Genomic DNA, 23,248 nt, shown 5'->3' on the forward strand with positions numbered 1-23,248 from the left:
TCAATTGTAAGATTCAGTGTTACCAAGAATCCAAGAGAAAGAACTGGGAAATAAGTAGGAAAATGGGGAAGTGGAGTTTCCTCTTCTAGAATTATATTGACTTCTATTTAGAAATTTCATGGTCAAGCTTTTAAGTGAGCTTTCCTCTCAATTTCGTGTTAGGAAACTGGAAATAACAGTTTTTTTTTTTTTTTTTTTTCCTTTTAGATAAATTTTTATTTCACAATTATAAAGTAAAGACTAAAGTCTGAAATCTGAATTGGTTATATGAGGATTCGACCAGAGTTGGTTCAACCGGTTCACCCGATTCCGGTCTGGAATTTAGGAAGGACGAAATGACGCTGTGCTTTCGTGGTCTTTCAAGACTCAAAAATTCTCTTCCCACCAACCCTGAGTTTAGCTGTAATCCCCATGTTTGACGAGTAAGAATCCACGTCTGATGTGTCCTCATATGTTCCCACGTGGTGTCATCTTCACCTTCTAATTTCATGAAGATCCTACGGTTCCAAAACGTTTTCAACTAACCCCTTTCGTTCCCTTCTACCTCCTGTCCTCCTTCACCCACCCATTACAATTCACAGCACGAGACTTCTCTCTCTATTTAAAGCTCTTCACGCAGCCCACCAAAACTCAGGAAATTCGCCTTCATTGCTTGGATTTCCTTTCCTTACACGACAGAGAGATTCAAACCCATCTTCAACCAACCTCCAGCTCTTTTCTTTCCCTTTTTGGGTCTGAGCTACACTCATCAAACGACCCCCCCCAAGTAAATAAGAGATGGAATTCGCACACCAGAGCGGAAATGGGGACGTTTCAGTGATGAAGAATGATTTGTGCCTGAAAGATCCTTTGAACTGGGTGATTGCTGCAGAGTCTCTTAAGGGAAGCCATCTCGATGAGGTGAAACGTATGGTGAGCGACTTCCGTAAGCCCATCGTGAGATTAGGTGGTGAGAGCCTCACCATAGCTCAGGTGGCCGCAGTTGCCGCACATGATGATGGTGGTGTCACGGTGGAGCTCTCTGAATCGGCAAGGGCCGGTGTCAAGGCAAGCAGTGATTGGGTTATGGAGAGCATGAACAAAGGCACGGACAGCTATGGTGTCACCACTGGGTTTGGTGCTACTTCACACAGGAGAACCAACAAAGGAGCTGCGCTTCAGAAGGAGCTCATCAGGTGTGTGTCTCTTTGCGTTCAACTGAAAATTAATTACTACCCAATTCCCAGACCAATCAAATCCAAGCCTCCTCTGTTTCCTTTCCAATAAATTAACTTGATTTCCAGAACTTGACATGTTGGCATGACCATGATCAAGTAAATAATTACAGGCGGATGAGAAGTAGGTGGGTTTCTTCTGGTTCAATCAGAACCATAAGTTGCCATCTCCTACATTTATTTCTCACCGACATTTTTCATTCTTATTCTGGCATTTAATACCATCGTTTCTAGTTTTATGATTTTATCTTGTTGTGCTAGCTTCAGTAACTCTTTGTTAGGTACTATTAGCTGCGCCTCTGTTTTCTTGTTTCTCAATCCCTTCTTTCTGGCTTCTGGCTTCTCGATTGGTGGGGAAGAATTTCATGAATGAAGTAGGAAGTAGGAAGTAGGAAGTAGGTGCCACCTAATTAGAGCTCACCCGGGTTCGGATTTGGGTCTTGGATCAACAACACCTCCCTACCTGCCTAGCTGGGTAGTTAATTGGTTTGTTTTCAGTTTGGACAAGCTTAGATTCCAAATAACTATATTCCAATGGTTAGTCAATTTCGATTAGACATGGTAGCTGAAGTGGAAATGGTATTCGGGTCAACCCGAATAGATGGTGAGAATTTGTACTGACTCTGTTTCTTGGTGGATCAGGTTCCTGAATGCTGGAGTGTTTGGAAACGGGTTGGAGTCAAGCCACACATTGCCACACTCGGCCACAAGGGCAGCCATGCTGGTTCGGATCAACACCCTCCTTCAAGGCTACTCGGGTATCCGGTTCGAAATAATGGAAGCCATAACCAAGTTCCTAAACCAAAACATCACTCCATGCTTGCCACTCCGTGGAACTATCACTGCTTCAGGAGATCTGGTCCCTCTATCTTACATCGCAGGGCTGTTAACAGGCCGTCCCAACTCCAAAGCAAGGGGCCCAGATGGTGAATGGCTCGATGCTGCTGAAGCCTTCCGTGCTGCCGGACTGGAACGGTCAGGATTCTTCGAGCTGGGACCCAAGGAAGGTCTAGCCCTCGTCAACGGTACAGCTGTGGGTTCCGGTTTGGCATCGATGGTCCTCTTCGAAACTAACATCCTAGCCGTCCTTGCTGAAGTGCTGTCAGCTATATTTGCGGAGGTGATGCAAGGAAAACCAGAATTCACAGATCATCTGACCCACAAACTGAAGCATCACCCCGGTCAGATCGAAGCAGCTGCCATCATGGAGCACATATTGGACGGCAGCGCTTACGTTAGAGAAGCGAAAAAGCTACACGAGGTCGACCCCTTACAGAAACCCAAACAAGACCGTTATGCCCTCCGTACATCACCACAATGGCTGGGCCCACTGATCGAAGTGATCAGAATGTCCACCAAGTCCATCGAGCGTGAGATCAACTCGGTGAACGACAACCCTTTGATCGACGTGTCAAGGAACAAGGCCCTCCACGGTGGCAACTTCCAGGGTACCCCGATCGGAGTATCCATGGATAATACCCGTTTGGCAATCGGGTCAATCGGAAAACTCTTGTTCGCTCAGTTCTCCGAGTTGGTGAACGATTTCTACAACAATGGTCTTCCTTCCAATCTCTCCGGTGGCCGGAACCCTAGCTTGGATTACGGATTCAAAGGTGCAGAGATCGCCATGGCTTCTTACTGCTCAGAGCTTCAGTTCTTGGCAAACCCAGTAACCAACCATGTCCAGAGCGCAGAGCAGCACAACCAAGACGTAAATTCATTGGGTCTCATCTCTTCCAGGAAAACAGCAGAAGCAGTGGAGATCTTGAAGCTCATGTCTTCCACATTCTTGGTTGCGTTGTGCCAAGCCATCGATCTGAGACACTTGGAAGAGAATTTAAGGAATACAGTGAAGAACACGGTGAGCCAAGTGGCGAAGAGGGTTTTAACCATGGGTGTGAACGGAGAGCTTCACCCTTCGAGGTTCTGTGAGAAGGATCTCCTCAAGGTGGTAGATCGGGAATACGTGTTCGCTTACATCGACGATCCTTGCAGCGGCACCTACCCATTGATGCAGAAGCTGAGACAGGTACTGGTGGAGCACGCATTGAAGAACGGCGAGAGCGAGAAGAACGCGAGCACTTCCATCTTCCAGAAGATCAACGATTTCGAGGAGGAACTGAAGGCGATTCTTCCAAAAGATGTGGAAGCGGCGAGAAGCGCGGTGGAGAGCGGAAATGCAGGAATTCGAAATGCGATCGAGGAATGCAGATCATACCCATTGTATAAGTTTGTGAGGGAGGAGCTGAAAACTGAATTGCTTACAGGGGAGAAAGTAAAGTCACCTGGAGAAGATTGTGACAAGGTTTTCACGGCAATGTGTCAGGGCAAGATAATCGATCCTCTTCTCCAGTGTCTCCAGGACTGGAACGGAGCACCTCTTCCAATCTGCTAGAGGAGGAAGCTGGGAATTTGCTTTCATGGGATGTTTATTTACTTCTAATAATCTTTCTTCTCTCTCTCTCTCTGCAACTATTACGAAAATGTAATCCATCTTTTGTTTTCTATTAAATTCTACGACATTTTTATTCTGTTTGTTAGAATCATGTCTCTGCGATTTCTCGAACTTAAAGAAGCTAGAAAAATGCTCTCTAAGTTCCTCTTGTTTTCCTCAATTTTTATACCAATGGGACTAAATTTTCTATGGAGCCTTGCCTACCTATACATATTTAGACCTGTAAACGGATTGGATTCTTTGTGTTCGAGTTCATTAAGCAAAATCGTTATTCGAATCCAATTTGATATCTCACAGAATTTTACAGAAAGTTTATTAGATACTCAATAATTTTCTGATATGATAAACTATTGATTACTAATTGCTGATTGTCATTACTAAAAGAATGGTTTTCGATGATTATGAACCAATTCAGAGGGGAAAAAAAATGTTTAGGCTAATGGTGTTCCCATAGTTTAGCCAAGATAATTTATGGGATTTAAGGTGAATTCAACAGGGTTAATTGGTTCAACTATAATGAACTCAAAATGTCAATTGTGAGATCCCATTTAAAACGTAAAATACTATATTTTTTTTAACAAAAAATATTTTAATCTAACCAAATAAAATTCTAACATGATGTCAACCGATCCAATAACTAATTATCCAAATCTGAATCTAACTGCTTATCAAACATATAGATACAATTCTAAGATGAACAAATGCTTGCCGACCCAAAAGATATCTATAGTTCCATCACCAGGGATTTCATTTTTAATATGTCAAAACATCCAAACACTTGGATCAGAATTTTCCTCTCCATCTGGGTAGAGGATGTGGACTTTTCACTTTGCCCCAACTCCAAGGGATTATTTCTTAAACAAAATTTTCTTGGGAGGACAGAAATAAATAAGGGTGACTGAGGTGTGCCTGTCTGATATATTACAGATCCAAGATTGCAGTGACTTACATCTCTCACAGGTAAAAGCTAAACCTAAACCAAGCCCAACCGCATGCACTGGTTCAGAAAATCTGCAGATCATCAATGCCACAGTAGTGAAAAATACTCAATCTGGCATTGTATATTCTTACAGGGGATAGAATGCTTGAGAATCATATTCCAACAAATGAGCTCTGAATACCAGAATAAGCAACACTACTAAGAGATCAAAGGATTTTCACAGGATTAAGGACTGCCAAGTTCAGAAACTATTTCCAGGGACCAATTAAAGAGTAAGATACTGCGACTATACAGCATGTTACAACATATTACACAAAATGGACATCTTATACCCAAAATGTGAGACACAAGATGAGGCCTCGTCACTTTCCATGTGTACCGTCATCTTGGAACAGAATTCATCATCCTCCAGTTAGTCATTACCATCATTACCAGAAATGCAAATATCTGCCGGTAGACCAGTCGATGGAGTAGTACCCTGCAAATTACCTACCATATGTGGTGGGTTCAGATAGGTCCAATGCATCCAAGGTTGGACCCAAGTCTGAAAGAGGCCGCAAAAGACTTGGCGGCTTCACGCCAAGGTGGTTGCCAACATCCAATTGCAGCTCCAAAGATGACAAAGAAGGGCCACTGGAACCTTCCAAACCTCCTGCAGTTTCTAGTTGCTGACTACTACTAAAAGGCCGAGATGAGTGAGTAGCAACTTGGGATGCCAGCTGAGGAACCACTAAAGAAGTGGAAGCAGCATTACCAAGTGCCTGTTGATTAGGAATGGTTTGAGGATGAGGCTGGATACTTGGTGCTGACATGGATGTGGAAGGTCGGAAGCGCTGAAGATGAGGGGCTGGGGCTCGTTGTTCACCAGTAACTTGAAAGTTCCTTGCTAAAGGAACAGGTCTATTGAGCTGTCTGGCAAGGTTACTTGAGAGATGTACAAATGAATAGTGGGCCACCGGCAATGGTTGAGCGGCTGGTGTACTAGACAAAGGGGCAGGCCTCTGAGCATGTTGGTGTGATGATAGCTGAGATAACCGCTGCGTGAAACTAGTAGACATCCCTGAAAGAGAATGCATATATGTTAGCCATCAGCATGGTTACTTAAACCCATTCATGAAGTCATGGCATTTACCAAGCATTCATGTCAATACATAAGGTAATGTTTGGCAACTAGCTCTCCCACATACATAGAGCCTCATCGACATGAAAGGGTTGAATCTGAAATTGACTGTGTTAATAGGTTTGGTTGTCAACAGTTTTACCAACCTTTTAGACTACCGATGAATAAGTAATGAAGTTGTACTCAAAACGGTAGCCCAAATTAAACATGATTAATCTGACGCATCCTACAAAACTAACTAATTAAAGTTCAAGAAGTGAGGTCCAGAAGTAGGTTCCTTACCTTGCTGCAGTTCCTGTACCCCAGATGCCTTTTGCCCGCTGAATTTGGATCTGAATGCCTGGGCCAACATCCAATTCATAAAAGCTTTGTTGTAGTTTGCATCCTGTGCCTTTCTGTGCTCCACCAGTGTACTCTCAGCCTCCTGAAGCAAAGCAGTATACTTGCCACGAATATCTTGTATCTCCTTCTCGCATTCAGATTCAAGATGCAATTTCTACTTAGAAGAGCACATTCAACAGAAAGGATTAGAATCAGGGATCACTTCCCTCTTAGAAGACAATATTGGCACACAAGGGGGAAAAAAGGCAAAAAACAAAACCAAAACCACAAATAAAACAAAACCACAAAAAAAAAGTATAAGTCAAGGTAAAACCAGATCTCCATGAGATTTGATGGCCTGCTCCTTTTCCTTTTGTAATATTTCTATTTCACGTTGAAGTGGACACACTTGGGTTGCAACAGTAATTTGTGGTTGATGGTTACTAGATCCTTGAACAGTTCCCACACCTCCTGTAGCTGACAAACATGCACCACTTCCAGCTAATTGTACAATTTGTGGACAATTACTGGACCCCGGAAGAGTGGTCATGCTAGTGTCTGATGCCAAAGCCCCACTTCCAACTGAAGACGTTTCCACAGGCAGGTGCAGCGGCAAAGGGGAGATTGATTGCTGAGGAGAGTGAGAGGGCTCAGAGTGGTCCTCAACTAGTGGTGTAAAATCAGAGTGATTAGATAACTCCTCCAGACTGTCCATCAGTGGTTCCTGAAGTTGACCCTGTTGGTTGGAAGTATGGTCCTCATTAGTTGTCACATGACGACTCCCCATTACAGATTCATCTTGTTGACCACACACAGTTGAGGGTGGATCTGTAGACAAAAGCACTGGCAATTGTTGAAAAGACTCCATGACAGATGTATCATGATTAGGATCATCAGGAGGAAAAACATCAGCCAGATGATGTGATGGAACCCGAATATTTTTGGGAGAATTTTGCATTTCACAACTTGGAGCAGCTTTATCTTGCACTGTAGCTTCTATGGGCTCACAATGCTGAACATGAGGTAAATGACAACATACAAAGCAGTAAGAATGGTTCATGAAAGCAAGATATTATTTATATTACTGCATTTAACCGTGTACAGAAGCACAATAATCCACCACAATAATTAACAAAACCCAACCTGCCCCTGCCCAACCCCTCGATAATAAAACCATCCACAACATGGACACGTGATCTAATTAGGCACAAGGTCAAAGAAGTGCACTGACACAGTAGCTCAAATATGGCGTAGGCGGGTTGCACCCATTAAAACCAACCAACTGCTAAAACCAAATTTTGATGGTTAGACCAACAGGTTCCACATTTTGAATACTGGCCATTTTCCTTTTCCTTCCCCTTTGGGACTTTGGTAATGAATTCATTTATTCATCTTCCCCCCCCCCCCCCCCCAAAAAAAAAAAAAAAAAAAAAAGAAAGAAAGAAAAGCATAGCATATAGACAACTATATACCTCATCCAATGGCAATGAACTGTTCTGGGCAATGGTAACATGTGGCTGAGCTATAGAATGTGAGACAATCTGAGTTGGCTCCATGGAACTCAAATCTATGTCAGCACCATGTGCCCTACTGTGTTGTTCATGTCCAGCAAGAAATTCCCTTTCCGGAGCTATAGCATACATTGCATTGTCCTCTCTACAGGACTCCACGCCAGAAGCAGCATCGCTTCCATTGTTGAAGTCTTTATGAGGCTGCGCGGTAACATTGACTCCTGTAGGATGCATAGCAGTAGTACCTTCTAATTCATTTTTATTTCCATTAGACTGCATGACAATGCTATTAGCACCAACTCGACCATCCACCCTACTAGGCTGCATGCCAAGTATAGTATCTAATCTGTTTCTATCTTCATTAGACTGCAAGGCAACAGCAGCACCTGTTCCATCATCCTTTATATTAGGCTGCATGTCAAGCATAGCACCTATTCTGTTACTGTCCCCATTAAATGGAACAACAACAGCATTCACCACACCATCCTCTCTGTTAGGCTGCACAACAAGAGTAGCATCCGTTCCACTGCCCTCTATGGTTTTATATGGTAGACTCTGGCCTTGCTTTGATGGAAATGTTATATTTGGATCAGATTTTCCTGAATTAGGCCCAGAAATTTGAGTGGCACTCAGCTCAGAAGCCATCATTTCTTCCAGATTGAACCCAGAAACTAGTAAAGGAAGTTTAGCAAATTGCTCAATTGATTCCCCAGACTTTGCCTGTGCCAACCAATAAGCCTTCATCTGCTTCTCCCCATTCCTTGCCAATAGCTGCAAAGCCTCAAGATTTTCCCTGAGTACTTTCCAGCGCCGATTATTCTCTTCTATCTTCTTTGCATGATCTTCCTCCGCCATCTTCATCTTATCTAATTTAATGGAGATGAGTTCATCTAAAGCATGGATAAGAACCAACTTCATTGTTAGCTCTTTCTCCAGATTTGCCTTTTCCTTCTGTCTGAATTCATTGAATCTCTGAATTTCTTTTTGTTGCTTCCTGAGGAGCTTCCTTGTCCTCTTGGCACAAATTTTCTTGAATTGGCTAATATTCAGGACATCATTCTTCTCTGACCAACTGGTATTATCAAAATCAGTTGCCTGCTCCTCCTTGGTAGGAACATGTTGAGGAAAGTTACAACTCTCAGAGTTATCTCCAATCTTTCCTCCCAACTCTTCCAGCACAGATGTCATTTTTTGGGAAGAGCTAGCACACAAGAGGATTTCTGAAACATTTTTCATTCTTGATGAACTGTCTTCTATACAAAACGCTTTCTTCAGCATCCACAACTTTGAATAAATAAATTCGACCTCTTCCTCCTTGCATTCAAAATTTAAAAGCTGTTTGATAAGTTCAAGTGATTCCTTGTGGTCAATCTTATGTTCAAATGAAGCAGCAGCTGTCCAACACTGGAAAGAGCACAAAACTGGTTGAGGTACTTATAATTCATTTGGAATGTAATTATTTTAGAACGTGTATAACATTCTGTGCCGAAGGACCAGGAGACTGGAACTTGGTCACCAATGAGAGGAGCTGGATCAAGCCTCAATATTTAAATGATTCCACTGAAACTAAATGAAATTACTTAACCAATTAATCGTTTCATCAGCAATTTCATTCTGAGATTCTAGAAGCATTTGCCTGAGGAATATATTACGAAGTTCAGCAAAATGTTAAAATGCTTAACTATAATGATATTTTCCATGAAGAAGGATAGGCACTAACAATAAAAAAAAAAAAAAACACCATTTGATGAGTTTTAATTGACAGAATCAGATTTTTAAAAACAAGATTGGAACAGTAAAGTTACTAGAAATCAGATGAAAGAACAGCTACTAACATGGTTTCATAAGAACAAAAAATTAAGGGGCACAGAAAAAGTAAGCACCAACTAGAGTGGAAGCCACTAACCACAGAGATCTGAAAAGCCTGTAATATGGCCACTGGTTCTCTATTGACATGATGATTATTCATTATATATTGAAGAAACTTTTCAGCCATAACCTTTATGTACCCCTGCATTTAAATTGGGAAATAAATGAAATCAGATAGCTATAGTTTACAAGTTGTCAGCCTGTCAACAAGCAATGAATGGTCAAGACCAAACACCAAAAGGTAAAAAGAGAAAAAAAGAAAAAAGAAAAAGAGAGGCATGTAATTACAGCAGATGCATTTTAGACAAAATTGAAAATTTACAGATATGCAACTTGGGGGAAAACTAAAAAGAAGATACACACACTTCAAACTTATAGCAGATGAATGAACCTCAAGCCAAAAACTGTCAGTAAGAACATTGAAGTAAATTGATGTCTTAAAATTATCGAAAAACAGAACAAATGAGGCAGCTTTGAATCGCTAAAAATTGCACAAAGAAGCAAAAACTTATCAAAAATCTATTTGGTAGCAAGGCCAACAAAAAAGAGGCAATCAAAAATTTTAATTGTTCAAACAATGCACCACCTATTGACATGATAGAAAACCAAGTGAGAATGTTTAGTCATGTTCAAGGAAGTCCCATACTGACTCACCTAGAAGTGACATGGTACAAATGGAAGAACCTAGACAGACACGGTAAATACAAACACAAGAATCAAGGGGTTGATTAGAGTCATGAATTTCACCAAAGAGATGCAAAGCTGTAAATAGAGCAGAGACACAGAAATAGCCACTGATAATAGTTGCATCAATGCTTTCTAGTGTTGAGTTTTAAATTTTAAAATTGTTAACTAAAGAAACATCCTTTAAACAAAGGAAGAAGTCTTCAATGTAGATGAGTATATCCATCCAAACAGGCAAATAATAATAACATGATGACAGGTCCTATGGAAAAAAGACAAGTGTAAAATTTGGATTTATGATATCCATACGGGAAGATGTAGGGTATCACAGAGTTTATAATATCCATACAGGAAGATGGAGGATATCACAGAGTTTTGATATCTCTGGCTTTAGTAACAGATGAAGACTCTTCTGAGCATCATGTAGTTTTCTTCTTTCATCATTCTTAATCAAGTGAGTATCGGATACACTTGTGATTCCATTTTGCATCGAGCAGACATGATTTTTATCACTCATAACAGCTGATCTTGACAAGGATTGAAATTCATTGCCAGCTTGAGCGACAGGTGTTCCTGCAGGAAAGACAATGGTTCAGTTTCACAAGGTGAACAAGAAATGCGGGCAAAAACTTATAACAATATAAAGCTAAATTTGTTGTAAATACACTCCTTCATTGTGCCCCCAGTAAAATGATGGTCTTTCAAACAAAAATGGAGGAATTTCCATGATAACTATGTGAAACTACAGTAGCATCAGCAATTTTACCTTCCTTGCCCCTAGCAAGTAATTTCTTTTTGTTTTCTACCCGATTCGTGTGAGAGAATGGATTGGCAGTATTGTTAGCTACTTTCTTGCACTTCTGTGTAACCTCATCACCATCAATGTCTGATTTTCTTGGTGACTTCTCAAAATACTGTACTCTTTTTCGTACCCTAGGAGATGACCCAGACAAATATTTCCAGCGAGGACACCTTCCCTGCAGTAATTTTGTCCAAAAAACATGGGGTGCTTCCTCACCCACCAACTGCATTTCACTCTCCCCAAGTAAAGGAATATCCCGTGAATAGGTTGCACCACTTTGTTTAACCTTTGAAACGAATAACCAGTTGTTTTTTTCACTTTCAGCATTGTGGGGTAAATGTCTAAACAATTCCTCCACTACAGCATTCATGAATGGCTCACTGGACAAAATATTTGAATCTGAAACTGTGGTCGTACCACCATGGAACCCATCCAATTTACTGAATAGAATGGAAGCACACCAAATAAGCAGTGTCTGACAAGTATTATGGCTTAGATTATGTATATTGCTATCAAGAGATATATCCTGCGTTGCAAGACTAAGAATTTTTTCTTCAACAGTACAAGATGTATATAAACGAAATACTTTTGGCTGATCAAACTGTGAATCAATATGGATCCTCTGCAAGCCTCTTAAATCATTCAGTGGGTTCCAATCACTATCAAACAAAATAATTGTGTCCACTGATGAAAGTCTAATGCTTGGATGGCAAGCACGATTTTCTAATAGAAACACAAATCTCCCTCTCTCCCTACTGTTAAACATGTTGACTGCAGCCTGCTTCTTCTTTGAACTGACCAATCCATCGACACGTTCATAAGAATCCAATCCAAATCTTTGACGCAGAAAGTCATCCAGAATATCTCCAAGCCTAGATCCACCAAGTGACTGTCATATAACCAAGACATCAACGAATAATGATTAAAAATGAAACAGAACCACGTAAACGAAAGAAGACTCTAAAAACTGAAATTAGTCAACACAGTCAATCCTTTTTTCTTTTCTTTTATTTTTTCTGTTCAAAACACAATTAATCAAGGTGATGAAGTGATGAAACTAAATATGAAATGTCCAACCTATTTCTACTAGATTGTCATTTTCTATACCATACCTATGGGATGGCCTTTATAGCCACATCCTTTTTGAGGTTGTATTTCTATCATGCTACTGTTTGAAAAGTGCAACAAATTCTGGACAAGAGCAGAGCAAAGCAAAATGGAAAACAGCATCATAGTATAAGCCAATGATTAAGGTACCTGAAAAAGGATCAGCGTTCTTAAGCCACGCCTTTTTATCTCTTTAAGGATCTTGTCAAGAAGTTGCAGCTTGCCGCTTGCTTTTATTCCAACATCCAAATACTCCACCTCAGGAAGACCTTTAGTAAGCAAGGTTTGCAAAGAAGGCTCCAAAAGATAAGGATGGTCACAGCACTGCCAGAAAGTACCATATGAGAAAATCAAATAGAAAAGTTAACAGGAACACCAACAAGCTGTAAGCAAAAGAGTACACATACTGAAAATCAGAAAACTAATCCTAGGATGACAAGATGGAATCAACAATTTAACTGAATCTATATGCATCTTGTCTGGTAAATACAATTTAGTCAACCCAACCTTCCGTGCAGAAGTAAGTAATTCACGAAGGATCCCAACAGAATCGTTCTTTGAACATGATCGAAGAGACATTTCATTTGACAATAAAGTAGAACAGTAAAGCTCAAGCTGCACACTGGAAAGCTTATCAGGAACCCAATACTCAACAAACTTAGATGATTCAGATTTGCACTGAAAAGGAACAAACTGTGCCAAACGCTCTTTCAGTCTATCAATATTATCACTAGAATCAAGCATTGAACCATCAGGGCTGGCTTCTTCAACCCCAGAGTCAAGAAATTTCAGCAGATTGAGGTAATCAGCAAGGCTATCCTGGAAATTCAGATCGAAGTAATCAGCAAGGCTACCCTGGAAATTCAGTCTAAGTTAAATGATGCAACTAGAGGTCGAAACATAAGATACCCTTATTTGACCACTGGCAACAAGAAGCCTAAAATCAGTTGATAGACATCGCAGTTGCTCACAATATTTGGACACCTGGGACTGTTGACAGTCATCAACAACCAATGCTTCCCATCCTATGCATTCTAAAACTTCTAAATCCTGCAAAAGATTGCACAGCATATTAACAAAATAAACAAGGCTCTAAGGGTAGTATAGAGCACAACTCAACAAGATCATCTAATAATAGATACAACTGAATGGATCCATCCAAAATGCTCCTGCCACTTCTGGGTCTAGGGATGGTCATAACATATGCAGCTTTACTGCCCATACCCCTCCCCTCTTTTCTCTTTACCTTGCAGAGGTTGTTTCCCAGCTCGAACACATGACCGGTAGGTTGCAATGGAGAAACCTTACCATTGCACTGTGGCCTACCCTCTCAGTGTGAGATTTCATAGTCTAGTTGAATTTTCCTAAATCACTTTCAATAAAATGATGTTTTGGGGTGAAAACAGAAATCTCAGAACTGCTAAATTGTTTGCTTCTAATGAATAAAAACGAATTAATTCTTCCCTGGACAAGGAAAGGACAAAATATTTTAAAAGAAACAATAAAAATAAGGAATTTAATCATTCATGTGTTAAAATTTTCAACCTACAAAGGTAAATCAGCCACTATCCTGATTCTGAAGAGCGTGTTCCAGTCAATTCTGATCAGTTCCAACCAATTCCCAACCCACTGGCATTCAAGTATTGGATCAGAATCCACGAAGACCAATTCAGTGCTCGATTCTGAATCCTACGCCTTGAATTCAACCAACACAAAAAGTAATGACAATTTCCAATCCTTAGGTGAAAGTATGAAATCAAGAGATAAAGCACCTCAACAATAGCATCTGGAGTAGACAGGAGGACTTGAAACATTACACAACCACTTTCCTCATAAAATTCCAGTGCACGGATACTCTTCCGGACATCAATATTCCCGCTGTAAGCAACAACATTGATTGATGGTGCTAGACGCCAGAATTCAGTTTCCCATGCAGAAAGATCACTTGAGACAATGAGGGAAGGGCGCCAAGCATCAGACTGCAAGGACAGGATAAATAATATGACCTTCATATACCGTTCCTGCAACACAAAATTCAGCAGTTGCACTTTGAATTGTCAGGATCCATGACAAAAATATGAAAACTTTGGAATACACACACACACACACACACACACACACTATATATATATATATAAGAAAGCCATATAATAGGCAATAACTATCTTTTAGAGTTCTGAGGGTAGTTGGCATTAACCGATCAGTTGGAAGTAATCTCTGGCTCTAATGGACTTTGCCCTGAATGAACAATTCTTCCTTAAGATACTGTCAATTGAGCATAGACCATTAGAGACATAAACAAAGCATGGAATCTCCACAAATTGATACTTGTTAGGCAAGAGCTCACTCCACTTTTCTTTCTATTGTACTGAATTTCATCTGAACATTCCTTCATATTCTATGAATATCTCCTTTCAATTCAATTTTAATCCCACAGACTGTTCTGATGAGCTGATTGGGTGCACATAGGGCCTACGGTGCCAATACCGCCATAGAATGCTATGACATTGTCAAAGTCATTATTGTAAGTTCTCTTTCTTGGGAAAAAACAAAAAACTCAAAATCAGCTCATTTTTAAAACCCTGTGGAAGACAATCAGAGAAGAGGGGAAGTCCAAGATAGGAGAGGGTTTCTCACTTTCAACCCACCAGCATAAGCTTTCTTGTGCACTAACATTGGAAGTGTTGCTCTAGGTGCTTTTTAGACTCAACTAACAATTGAAACCCCCTTAGCTGCTATGTGTTTGTTAATCACTATCTTGAATGCTTTTAAAACTACTGATCAACGAGGTAAACTGCTTCTCGACCAAAGGGATCAATAAGAACAAAGATTTGATGATTACAATCAACAACACAACAAGCCTCATATCAACTAAATGTGATTGGCTACATGGATTCTTGCCTTCCAATCAGCTCTGCTTGAGGTCATGCTCGAATAGTTTGGAGGACTCAAGAAATAATTGTTAACGTCCTACCTAATAAATGTTGTCAACCATGGTTCTAGATATGGGTCGAAACTGCCAAATGATGAAGTTTTGAACAAGAGATCTTGGTTTCACAAGAATCAGGGACAAGATAGCAACGGAGTTCAGAAAAATCTCATATTTCAACCCAACTCAACCCATTTTGACCATACTTCACAAGCTTCAGCCTTAACATCTTTGTAAATGCCATGTATCCTAATGAATCTTGAGAAAACCTTGCTGCAAATTAGGACAGGCACTAAACAAGTGTCACTTACCCCTACTGGCACTTATTTATGCCAAATATGATTTCAAATAATTCATTTGCTTAAGATGCTGTGAACAAATAAGCAAATAAACCTCGTCTTACTTGACTCCAATACAAATAATTAGAAAATCAATCCCAAAGTATAAAAAGTGAAACACCTCCCCCCCCCCCCCCAAGGCAGTTCAAGAACAAAGAATTGATTTTTGGCAATACATAAAAGTTTTTACTTTTTAATGGTGGGGCTTTTTCTCAAATTGAAAAAATTGATAAATCTTAAAATGTTAAAACATACTTCAAAACCAATATTGCACTATGAAGTATTAATTTGTTTCGATGTTTAAAGAATTACCCTCATTCAGAGGACTTTTGAAAAAGTTCGTGCACCACCAGATTAATTTTGACTGGAGAATAATATTAGAATAATATTAGTGTTTACGTAGCAACTAGTACGGTTACTTCAGGAATTAGTTTATCGACTAACTGCCTTACATTGCAATTTCTCTTTTTAACCTTTTACCACCTAGCAATAAGTATGTAATTTCTTCTACATTATTAGGGAAGTAAATGGAAAAGGGAATGTGAGAAAAAGGGATTAAACCTTTTTGATCTAAGAATGTCCACTTTATCCATTGGTCAGTCATACATGTGGGCATTGTCATATTGTGACATCAACTTTTGGGCCTCCCTTCTTTCATGTTATAAGAAAAAGATTTTGCCACATTTGTTATCTTCAAGTCATTCTTCCCATGTACTTTAGTGTAAGCCATGACTATTTACTAAACATAAGCCGTTCCCCTGATCTCTACAACAGCAATAGATCCACTGTACATCTTATTTGGTTGATGTTATTTCCATTCATTTGTTGAGGACTATTCTCAGTCTACATGAAACCTTTTGGTGAAGCAAAAAAGTGATGTTTATGATGCCTCTAAAGATTTTTATAAGATAGTTTACTCAATTTGAAACGAAAAGAATTTTTTTTTCCCCTCATATAGGAGGGAAGTGCATGTATGGTGACCCCTAAAACTTTCTGCACATTGGTCGAGTGCGCACTTGTTGAATGCTTTTCACAAGTTTAAGTCCTGGAGCAGCCTATTTGGAAACAATTGTAAGGCTGCAACATCTGTTTGGTTGTTTTAATACTCTCCAACAGCATGGGTTGGCTAAAAGGAAAAATCATCATTTGTTGGAAGTTACTAGGTGTCTAATATTTGGTCTGATAACAGAGAAGCGGGGAGAGGAGACAAGGCTCCGTTGCTTGGTTTTCCCCTTCCCAGTGGGCATCCGTTCTCCCTTCCTCTTCTCTCTCTCTTTTGAGGTTCTCTGTCGAATCATCCAATCTAGTATTGATCAACTCCTCATCTCCCAAATCCCTAAATGCAGAGCCCTCAGCCTCTCTCACCTTCCCTTTGTTGACGATCTTATGATCTTGGAAAAAGCATCCCACTCCTCTATCTCCTCCATTCTCCCTTTCCTTACCCTCTTTGAATCCCTCTCTGGTCTCCGTATCAACCTCCAAAAATCTCTCCTCATGTTAGCTGACATCTCAAACACAACCAAAGCCGCCCTTCTCTGGCTCATATGCTTCTCCCTTGGCTCCTTTCCTGTCTCTTACCAGGGTCTTCCTCTCATCCCTGGTCGGCTTACTAACCACCACTGATCTAAGATACCACGATAGGTACTCTTCCTAATCAATCATAGAAAGAACATTAATCATAAAGCAAACAGAAAGTACAAGTACAAAAAACCACATCACAACTCACAAGCTTAAGATGCCAATTGACCTAAATAGCTTCTACCTGGTCATAGATGAGAAAAGCCTTTTGGCCTTTGTACCAATACTCACGGAGCTTGTTGACAAAAGTTAAGTGGTACTCGAATCCAGGAAGTGCTCCTCCTGGAAGCTTTGACAGTTCAAAAAAGGATCCTTTGATTTCCTGCTGTTCCTGCAAGCATTAATTATGAATCCACAAACATAGGAAAAATTGAGAGATAGAGAGATGGGGAAGGAAAGTAAATAATAAGGCATTACATATATAGAGCAGCTAGGTATTTCTGGCTTTTTAAGGACCAAGAACATCATCAGAAGGTTAACAAAGCTTCCCAGGATGCTCAATGGAAGAGTCAGATAACAACATTCAATGATTCAAACGAACTAAACCCAATTCTAACTAAATGCTTGGCAACATAAATCCTGTTTCGATTTTGACATTCAACTCATTTTGAAGTTTTATCTCTTTCTAAACGCAATGCTATCTGTGCCTACTCCCACCAGTCACCAATTGATCCCATGTCATTTTTAATCAGCCCCTTGCTCCCATATTAAGCCCACATCACTCAATGTGGGTACTAGCTTGCTTTCCTTGTACATGCACAAATCTCCAAAAGTAACTTCATCTCAACTCATCACCTATAAAAGCCACTGCTAACATCCTCCTCTCAGACATGTTCCTACTTCTTTCATGTGCTTTTTTGTTTTTATTTTTTTGTCGCTAAACATTCAGCATACTACTGATGATTTGATGCAGATCAATTGAATCTGATTGCTCTAAAGGTGACAGTCCCATCAATGGAACGGAAGGAGATCTCAAGGGTCCCAAAATCTCATGACTAGATATGAATCAGATCTGATCTTAGAATTAATGGTTGATATGGCAAGTTGGAACCTAGATCCAATTATGAGAAATGGTAGAAGGAACTTTTCAGATCTCACTTATTAATTTAAAATATAAATCAGAGATACAATATTATAATGAAATCTAAGGAATATAAAGGAAATCAGTATGGATTTATGTGATGCTCAATTCTCATCTTTTGTGATACTGATTACACTGTTATATGAAGTTGGATTAACTTTGTTGCATCCACTGCATGATTTGTCTACATGTAATCTGACGTGTAAGAGGGGAATTGGAGATTATTATCATTATAATACAAAAAAAGGACATACACAGTGCATGAGGATTCCATCACTGCAGGGTGTGGAAAGGGTCATAATGCATGCAACCTTATCCGGTTATCCCTGCGTTTGCATCATGTCATCTCCTTATTTGAAGAATAACTGTTCATGCCATCTGCTTGTGTCCTTGGCAACAATTTTATGTAACGAAAGTTACTTGTGGTATTCAGCAACAAGGTTTTATTGATGCTGTGGAAAATCTTAGAATCATATCATAATATTTTATTAGTATCTTTAATCTAAGTAGATCAGATTGTAATATTCTATTACAGGTATTTTTCTTATTATTGCAATCTTTTTTTTTTTTTTTTTTTTGGTTTGCCCACCCTGGTTTTATAAACCGATGGTTCGACCCGCGTCGCACACCTGGCTGTGGTGGGTGAGTCTCCCAACGGGGATTTTTTGCATCCACAAGGATTCGATACCGGAACCTTGCTTAAGCGAACCAAGCTTCTATTCTAGGTAGATTACTCATTGATTGTAATCTTCTATTCTAGGTAGATTTCTCATTGATTGTAATCTTCTATTCTAGGTAGATTTCTCATTGATTGTAATCTTCTATTCTAGGTAGATTTCTTATTTATTCTAATCTTCTAGGTAGGATATTCTTTCCTATTTCATAGATAGCAGTTGTGTATACATTGATTGTAAAGTTCTGAATAAGCCACTGAAGAATCAAACATTTCAATTCCTATTTCGTCATGGCATCAAAGCCAACCAATCTTGGGATTGTTGTCCAGCTTTCAGGCCTTCATTGCCTTTAATCTCTGGTGTTTCCGCCACACAGAGATTATTCTTCCTTTGGCCTTTATCGCCATTCTTTATTCAGCTCTGTTCTATTTATTTTTCCTTACCTGAAAAACAGATTTATTATTTCTCCACCTTATCTGTCATTCTATTGCATCTTTGGTTACTGTTTCACATACTATTTTTAAGCACCTACAAAGAGTATGTCAGAACCAAGAGAGGTTACTTTCGGGACTGCATTTGATCAGAAAATAAAAAATCTGCAGAATGGAGAATTGCAAAACAGAGACAATCTATGGTGTACTTACTGCAAGAAAGCTCGTCACACACGGGAAAGATGCTGGAAACTTCATGGTAAACCTCCTAGCCGAGAGTGGCGGCACAAAGGAGAGCAATCTAGAAATAATGGTCAGGCGCATGTTACATATGCACAGCAACCTGAAGTCACTAATAAAGAGGTTGCTAGCCTTAATCAGGAGGACATAGAACGTGTAAAAACTCTTTTGAGCAACCTTAACAAAAAACCAGGTACATGTTCTTTGGCATATTCAAGTGAGTTTCCACTTTCTATTGGATTAAATGTCTCTAGTAATTCTCTTCCAAGCCCCTGGATCATAGATTCAGGTGCAACTGACCACATGACACACTCACCAAATCTTTTCACCACATATTCTCCCTGTCCAAGTAGTAGGAAGATAGCTACTGCTGATGCCTCGTTAACTACTGTGGCTGGAACTGGAAATATTGAGCTCAACTCATCCCTCACCTTGAAAAATGTTCTACATGTTTCTAGACTATCTATAAATCTCGTTTCTGTGAAGAAACTCACGCAAGATTTACATTGTAATGTAGTCTTTCACCATAGTCATTGTATATTTCAGGACAAGGATTCGGGGAGGACAATTGGACATGCTAGAGAAAGGGATGGACTCTACTACCTTGAGGCACCAAGCCAATCACATACTACTAATGGTAGTCCTTCTCAAACCAATAAAGAAAAAATCTGGCTTTACCATCACAGACTTGGACATCCTTCCTTTAGGGTAATCAGTCTTTTGTTTCCTTCTTTGTTTCAAGGCATACATGTCGATGAGTTTCATTGTGATGTGTGTGAGCTTGCTAAACACAAGCGTGTACCACTTCCTTTAAGCAAGAAAAGAAGTTCCATCCCCTTTTATCTCATTCATAGTGATATTTGGGGTCCTTCTAGAATTTCTAATGTGTCTGGGGCTAGGTGGTTCGTGTCATTCATTGATGATTGCACTCGTGTCTCATGGATTTTTCTACTCAAAAACAAATCCGATGTTAGTTGTGTTCTTCCCAACTTCCATTCCATGGTTAAAAACCAATTTGGAGTTAGTATAAAAAGATTTAGATCTGATAATGCCAGAGACTATTTCAATAAAATTCTAACTCCATTCTTTCAAAGGGAGGGAATTATACATGAGTCATCGTGCGTTGATACCCCACAATAAAACGGAGTAGCTGAATGGAAAAATGGCCACCTTCTTGATGTAACTAGAGCCTCCCTATTCCAATACAATGTCCCAAAGTCATTTTGGGGGGAAGCAGTCCTCACAGCAACTCATCTCATAAATCGGCTGCCTTCGAGAGTCTTAGGATTCAAGAGTCCAATGGATGTCCTTTCCTAGTTCTACCCAAACCTAAAAACGACAAATAACCTTGTTCCTCGAATTTTTGGGTGTGTCTCATTTGTTCATATTCATGGACCACATCGGGTTAAATTAGATCCTAGAGCACTCAAATGTTTATTTATAGGATATTCCTCCACTCAAAAGGGCTATAAGTGCTATCACCCTCCTTCAAAAAGGTTCTATGTTTCCATTGATGTCACTTTTCATGAACATAAGTCTTATTTTTCCACACCTCATCTTCAGGGGGAGCATTCAATAATGGAAGATAAGAATGGGAATTCCTTACTTGACTTAGAGTTTACTCCCAAATACTTCACTATGTCACCTGAGTCAAACTGTGAACAACCTAAACTTGTGTCAGACTCACCTGTGTCAAACTGTGAACAACATGAACATATGTCAAACTTTGAAATGAATGAGTCTATTTCTGATATTGAGCATGTGAGATTTGGCAAAGGAAAGGTGTACTCAAGAAAGAAGAATCTTGTTCTAGAATCAATGCAAGTTCAAGACTCCAATCCAAATTCTGGAAATGAGGTACAAATGACTAATCCTTCACTACAAACCGAATTCGATGTGCCCACAGATAGTAATGAACTAGACCTTCCTATTGCCATTAGGAAAGGCACTAGAGAATGCACAACGAAACCCATGTACCCCCTTGCCCAATTCTTGTCCTTTAAACATTTTTCCCCATCTGTCAATGGTGGGTTAGTATAGCGGTTAAAAGCCCATACTCCCATGGGGAGGTCTTGGGTTCGCATCCATCCGGCGACGTTTCATTTCCAGTATTAAAAAAAAAAAATAAAATAAAAATAAAATAAAAAAAATCCCCATCTCATAGAGCCTTTCTGGTAAGTTTAAACACCATTGCCATTCCTAACACCTTATCTGAGGCTTTATCCAATAAGGAGTGGAAGCAAGCTATGAATGTGGAGATGGAAGCATTAGAAAGCAATGGAACATTGGAACTTGTAAGATTACCAGAAGGGAAGAAACCTGTGGGGTGCAAATGGGTATATACATTGAAGTATCGAGCAGATGGATCTTTAGAAATGTACAAAGCAAGGTTGGTAGCCAAGGGCCACACCCAAACTTACGAGATTGACTACCTTGAAACATTTTCTCCAATTGCAAAAATGAATACTGTCAAAATCTTACTATCCTTGGCGGCAAATTATGGTTGGGACTTGCAACAGTTTGATGTTAAAAATGCATTCTTGCATGGTGAACTAAAGGAAGAAATTTACATGGAGGTTCCACCGGGTTATGAGAAGGATTTAGCTGCTAATATTGTATGCAAGTTAAAAAAGGCCTTATATGGACTCAAACAATCACCGCGGGCATGGTTTGGCAGATTTACTAAAGTCATGATTAGTATGGGTTACAAGCAAAGTCAAGGAGACCATACAATGTTCATCAAGCACTCATCATCTGGGGGAGTCACGGCACTACTTGTGTATGTTGATGACATAATAGTGACAGGAAATGAAGAAAAAGAGAAACAAAATTTGACTCAATGCTTGGCTAAGGAATTTGAGATCAAGGCTTTAGGAAGATTAAAATACTTCCTTGGCATTGAAGTTGCTCACTCTCAACAAGGCATTTTCATCTCTCAACAAAAGTATATCACTGATCTCCTTAAAGAAACAGGAATGGCCGCGTGTAAACCAGCAAGCACTCCAATAGATCCCAACAGTAAACTTAGGAATGCAGAAGAAGATGTTGTTGTGGACCGAGAGATGTATCAAAGACTAGTAGGAAGACTAATCTACTTGTCTCACACAAGGCCAGACATAGCATATGCAGTTAGTGTAATCAGCCAATTCATGCACAGTCCAAAGGAAATTCACTTGCATGCAGCTCACCGTGTGCTACAATATTTAAAAGGGACGCCAGGGAGAGGCCTTTTATTTAGATGGAATAAAGGAATGATACTAGAAGCATACACTGATGCTGATTATGCAGGATCACCAGTAGATAGAAGGTCAACCACAGGATATTGCACATTTCTTGGTGGCAATCTTGTGACATGGAGGAACAAGAAGCAGAATGTTGTGGCTCGGTCAAGTGCAGAAGCTGAATTTCGTGCAATGGCTCAAGGAATATGTGAATTACTTTGGTTGAAGATTATCTTAGAAGACCTAAAGGTTGAATGGGGTGGACCAATGAGACTCTACTGTGACAACAAATCAGCAATCAGTATAGCACATAACCCTGTTCAACATGACCGAACCAAGCACATTGAGATTGACAGACACTTCATCAAAGAGAAGCTGGATAGCGGACTGATTTGTACGCCGTATGTGTCTACACATAGTCAACTTGTTGATGTACTTACTAAAGGATTGAGCAGCTCAGCCTTTCAAAAATGCATATCCAAGCTGGGAATGGAGAATGCCTATTCACCAGCTTGAGGGGGAGTGTGGAAAATCTTAGAATCATATCATAATATTTTATTAGTATCTTTAATCTAAGTAGATCAGATTGTAATATTCTATTACAGGTATTTTTCTTATTATTGCAATCTTCTATTCTAGGTAGATTACTCATTGATTGTAATCTTCTATTCTAGGTAGATTTCTCATTGATTGTAATCTTCTATTCTAGGTAGATTTCTCATTGATTGTAATC

General features: G+C 39.7%; 2 protein-coding genes across 7 annotated transcripts in view; one reads left to right on the top strand and one right to left on the bottom strand.

Annotated features, from left to right (window-relative positions):
* Positions 1-580: 580 nt before the first annotated feature.
* Positions 581-3,749, top strand: PAL1 (PHE ammonia lyase 1). The gene is made up of 2 exons (XM_089150124.1): positions 581-1,175; positions 1,857-3,749. The coding sequence occupies exons 1-2, from the start codon at positions 778-780 to the stop codon at positions 3,607-3,609; spliced, it is 2,151 nt and encodes a 716-aa protein (XP_089006250.1). The 5' UTR covers positions 581-777; the 3' UTR covers positions 3,610-3,749.
* Positions 3,750-3,863: 114 nt separating this feature from the next.
* LOC149021922 (uncharacterized) overlaps positions 3,864-23,248 on the bottom strand; it is a 79,049-nt gene continuing 59,664 nt past the window's right edge. For all 6 annotated transcript variants that reach the window (XM_089150123.1, XM_089150122.1, XM_089150121.1 and 3 more), the window contains 12 exons: positions 17,053-17,199; positions 13,796-14,044; positions 12,933-13,073; positions 12,531-12,842; positions 12,174-12,347; positions 10,881-11,805; positions 10,464-10,687; positions 9,468-9,572; positions 7,523-8,965; positions 6,385-7,062; positions 6,012-6,225; positions 3,864-5,669 (listed from right to left, as the gene is read on the bottom strand). In XM_089150123.1, coding sequence (XP_089006249.1) covers positions 5,095-5,669; positions 6,012-6,225; positions 6,385-7,062; positions 7,523-8,965; positions 9,468-9,572; positions 10,464-10,687; positions 10,881-11,805; positions 12,174-12,347; positions 12,531-12,842; positions 12,933-13,073; positions 13,796-14,044; positions 17,053-17,199 — 5,187 coding nt within the window. In that variant the 3' untranslated portion in view covers positions 3,864-5,094. The remainder of the gene's footprint in view (positions 5,670-6,011; positions 6,226-6,384; positions 7,063-7,522; positions 8,966-9,467; positions 9,573-10,463; positions 10,688-10,880; positions 11,806-12,173; positions 12,348-12,530; positions 12,843-12,932; positions 13,074-13,795; positions 14,045-17,052; positions 17,200-23,248) is intronic.

Source organism: Hakea prostrata, chromosome 3, assembly GCF_041222555.1.
Source record: "Hakea prostrata isolate BN-2017 chromosome 3, UWA_Hpros_2, whole genome shotgun sequence".
Lineage (NCBI taxonomy): Eukaryota > Viridiplantae > Streptophyta > Magnoliopsida > Proteales > Proteaceae > Hakea > Hakea prostrata.

Excerpts from the sequence above, each read along its gene's own strand:
- PAL1 (XM_089150124.1), top strand. The coding sequence starts at position 778 with ATGGAATTCGCACACCAGAGCGGAAATGGGGACGTTTCAGTGATGAAG. Across the intron at positions 1,176-1,856 it reads CTTCAGAAGGAGCTCATCAG|GTTCCTGAATGCTGGAGTGT; the intron begins GTGTGTGTCTCT and ends TTGGTGGATCAG.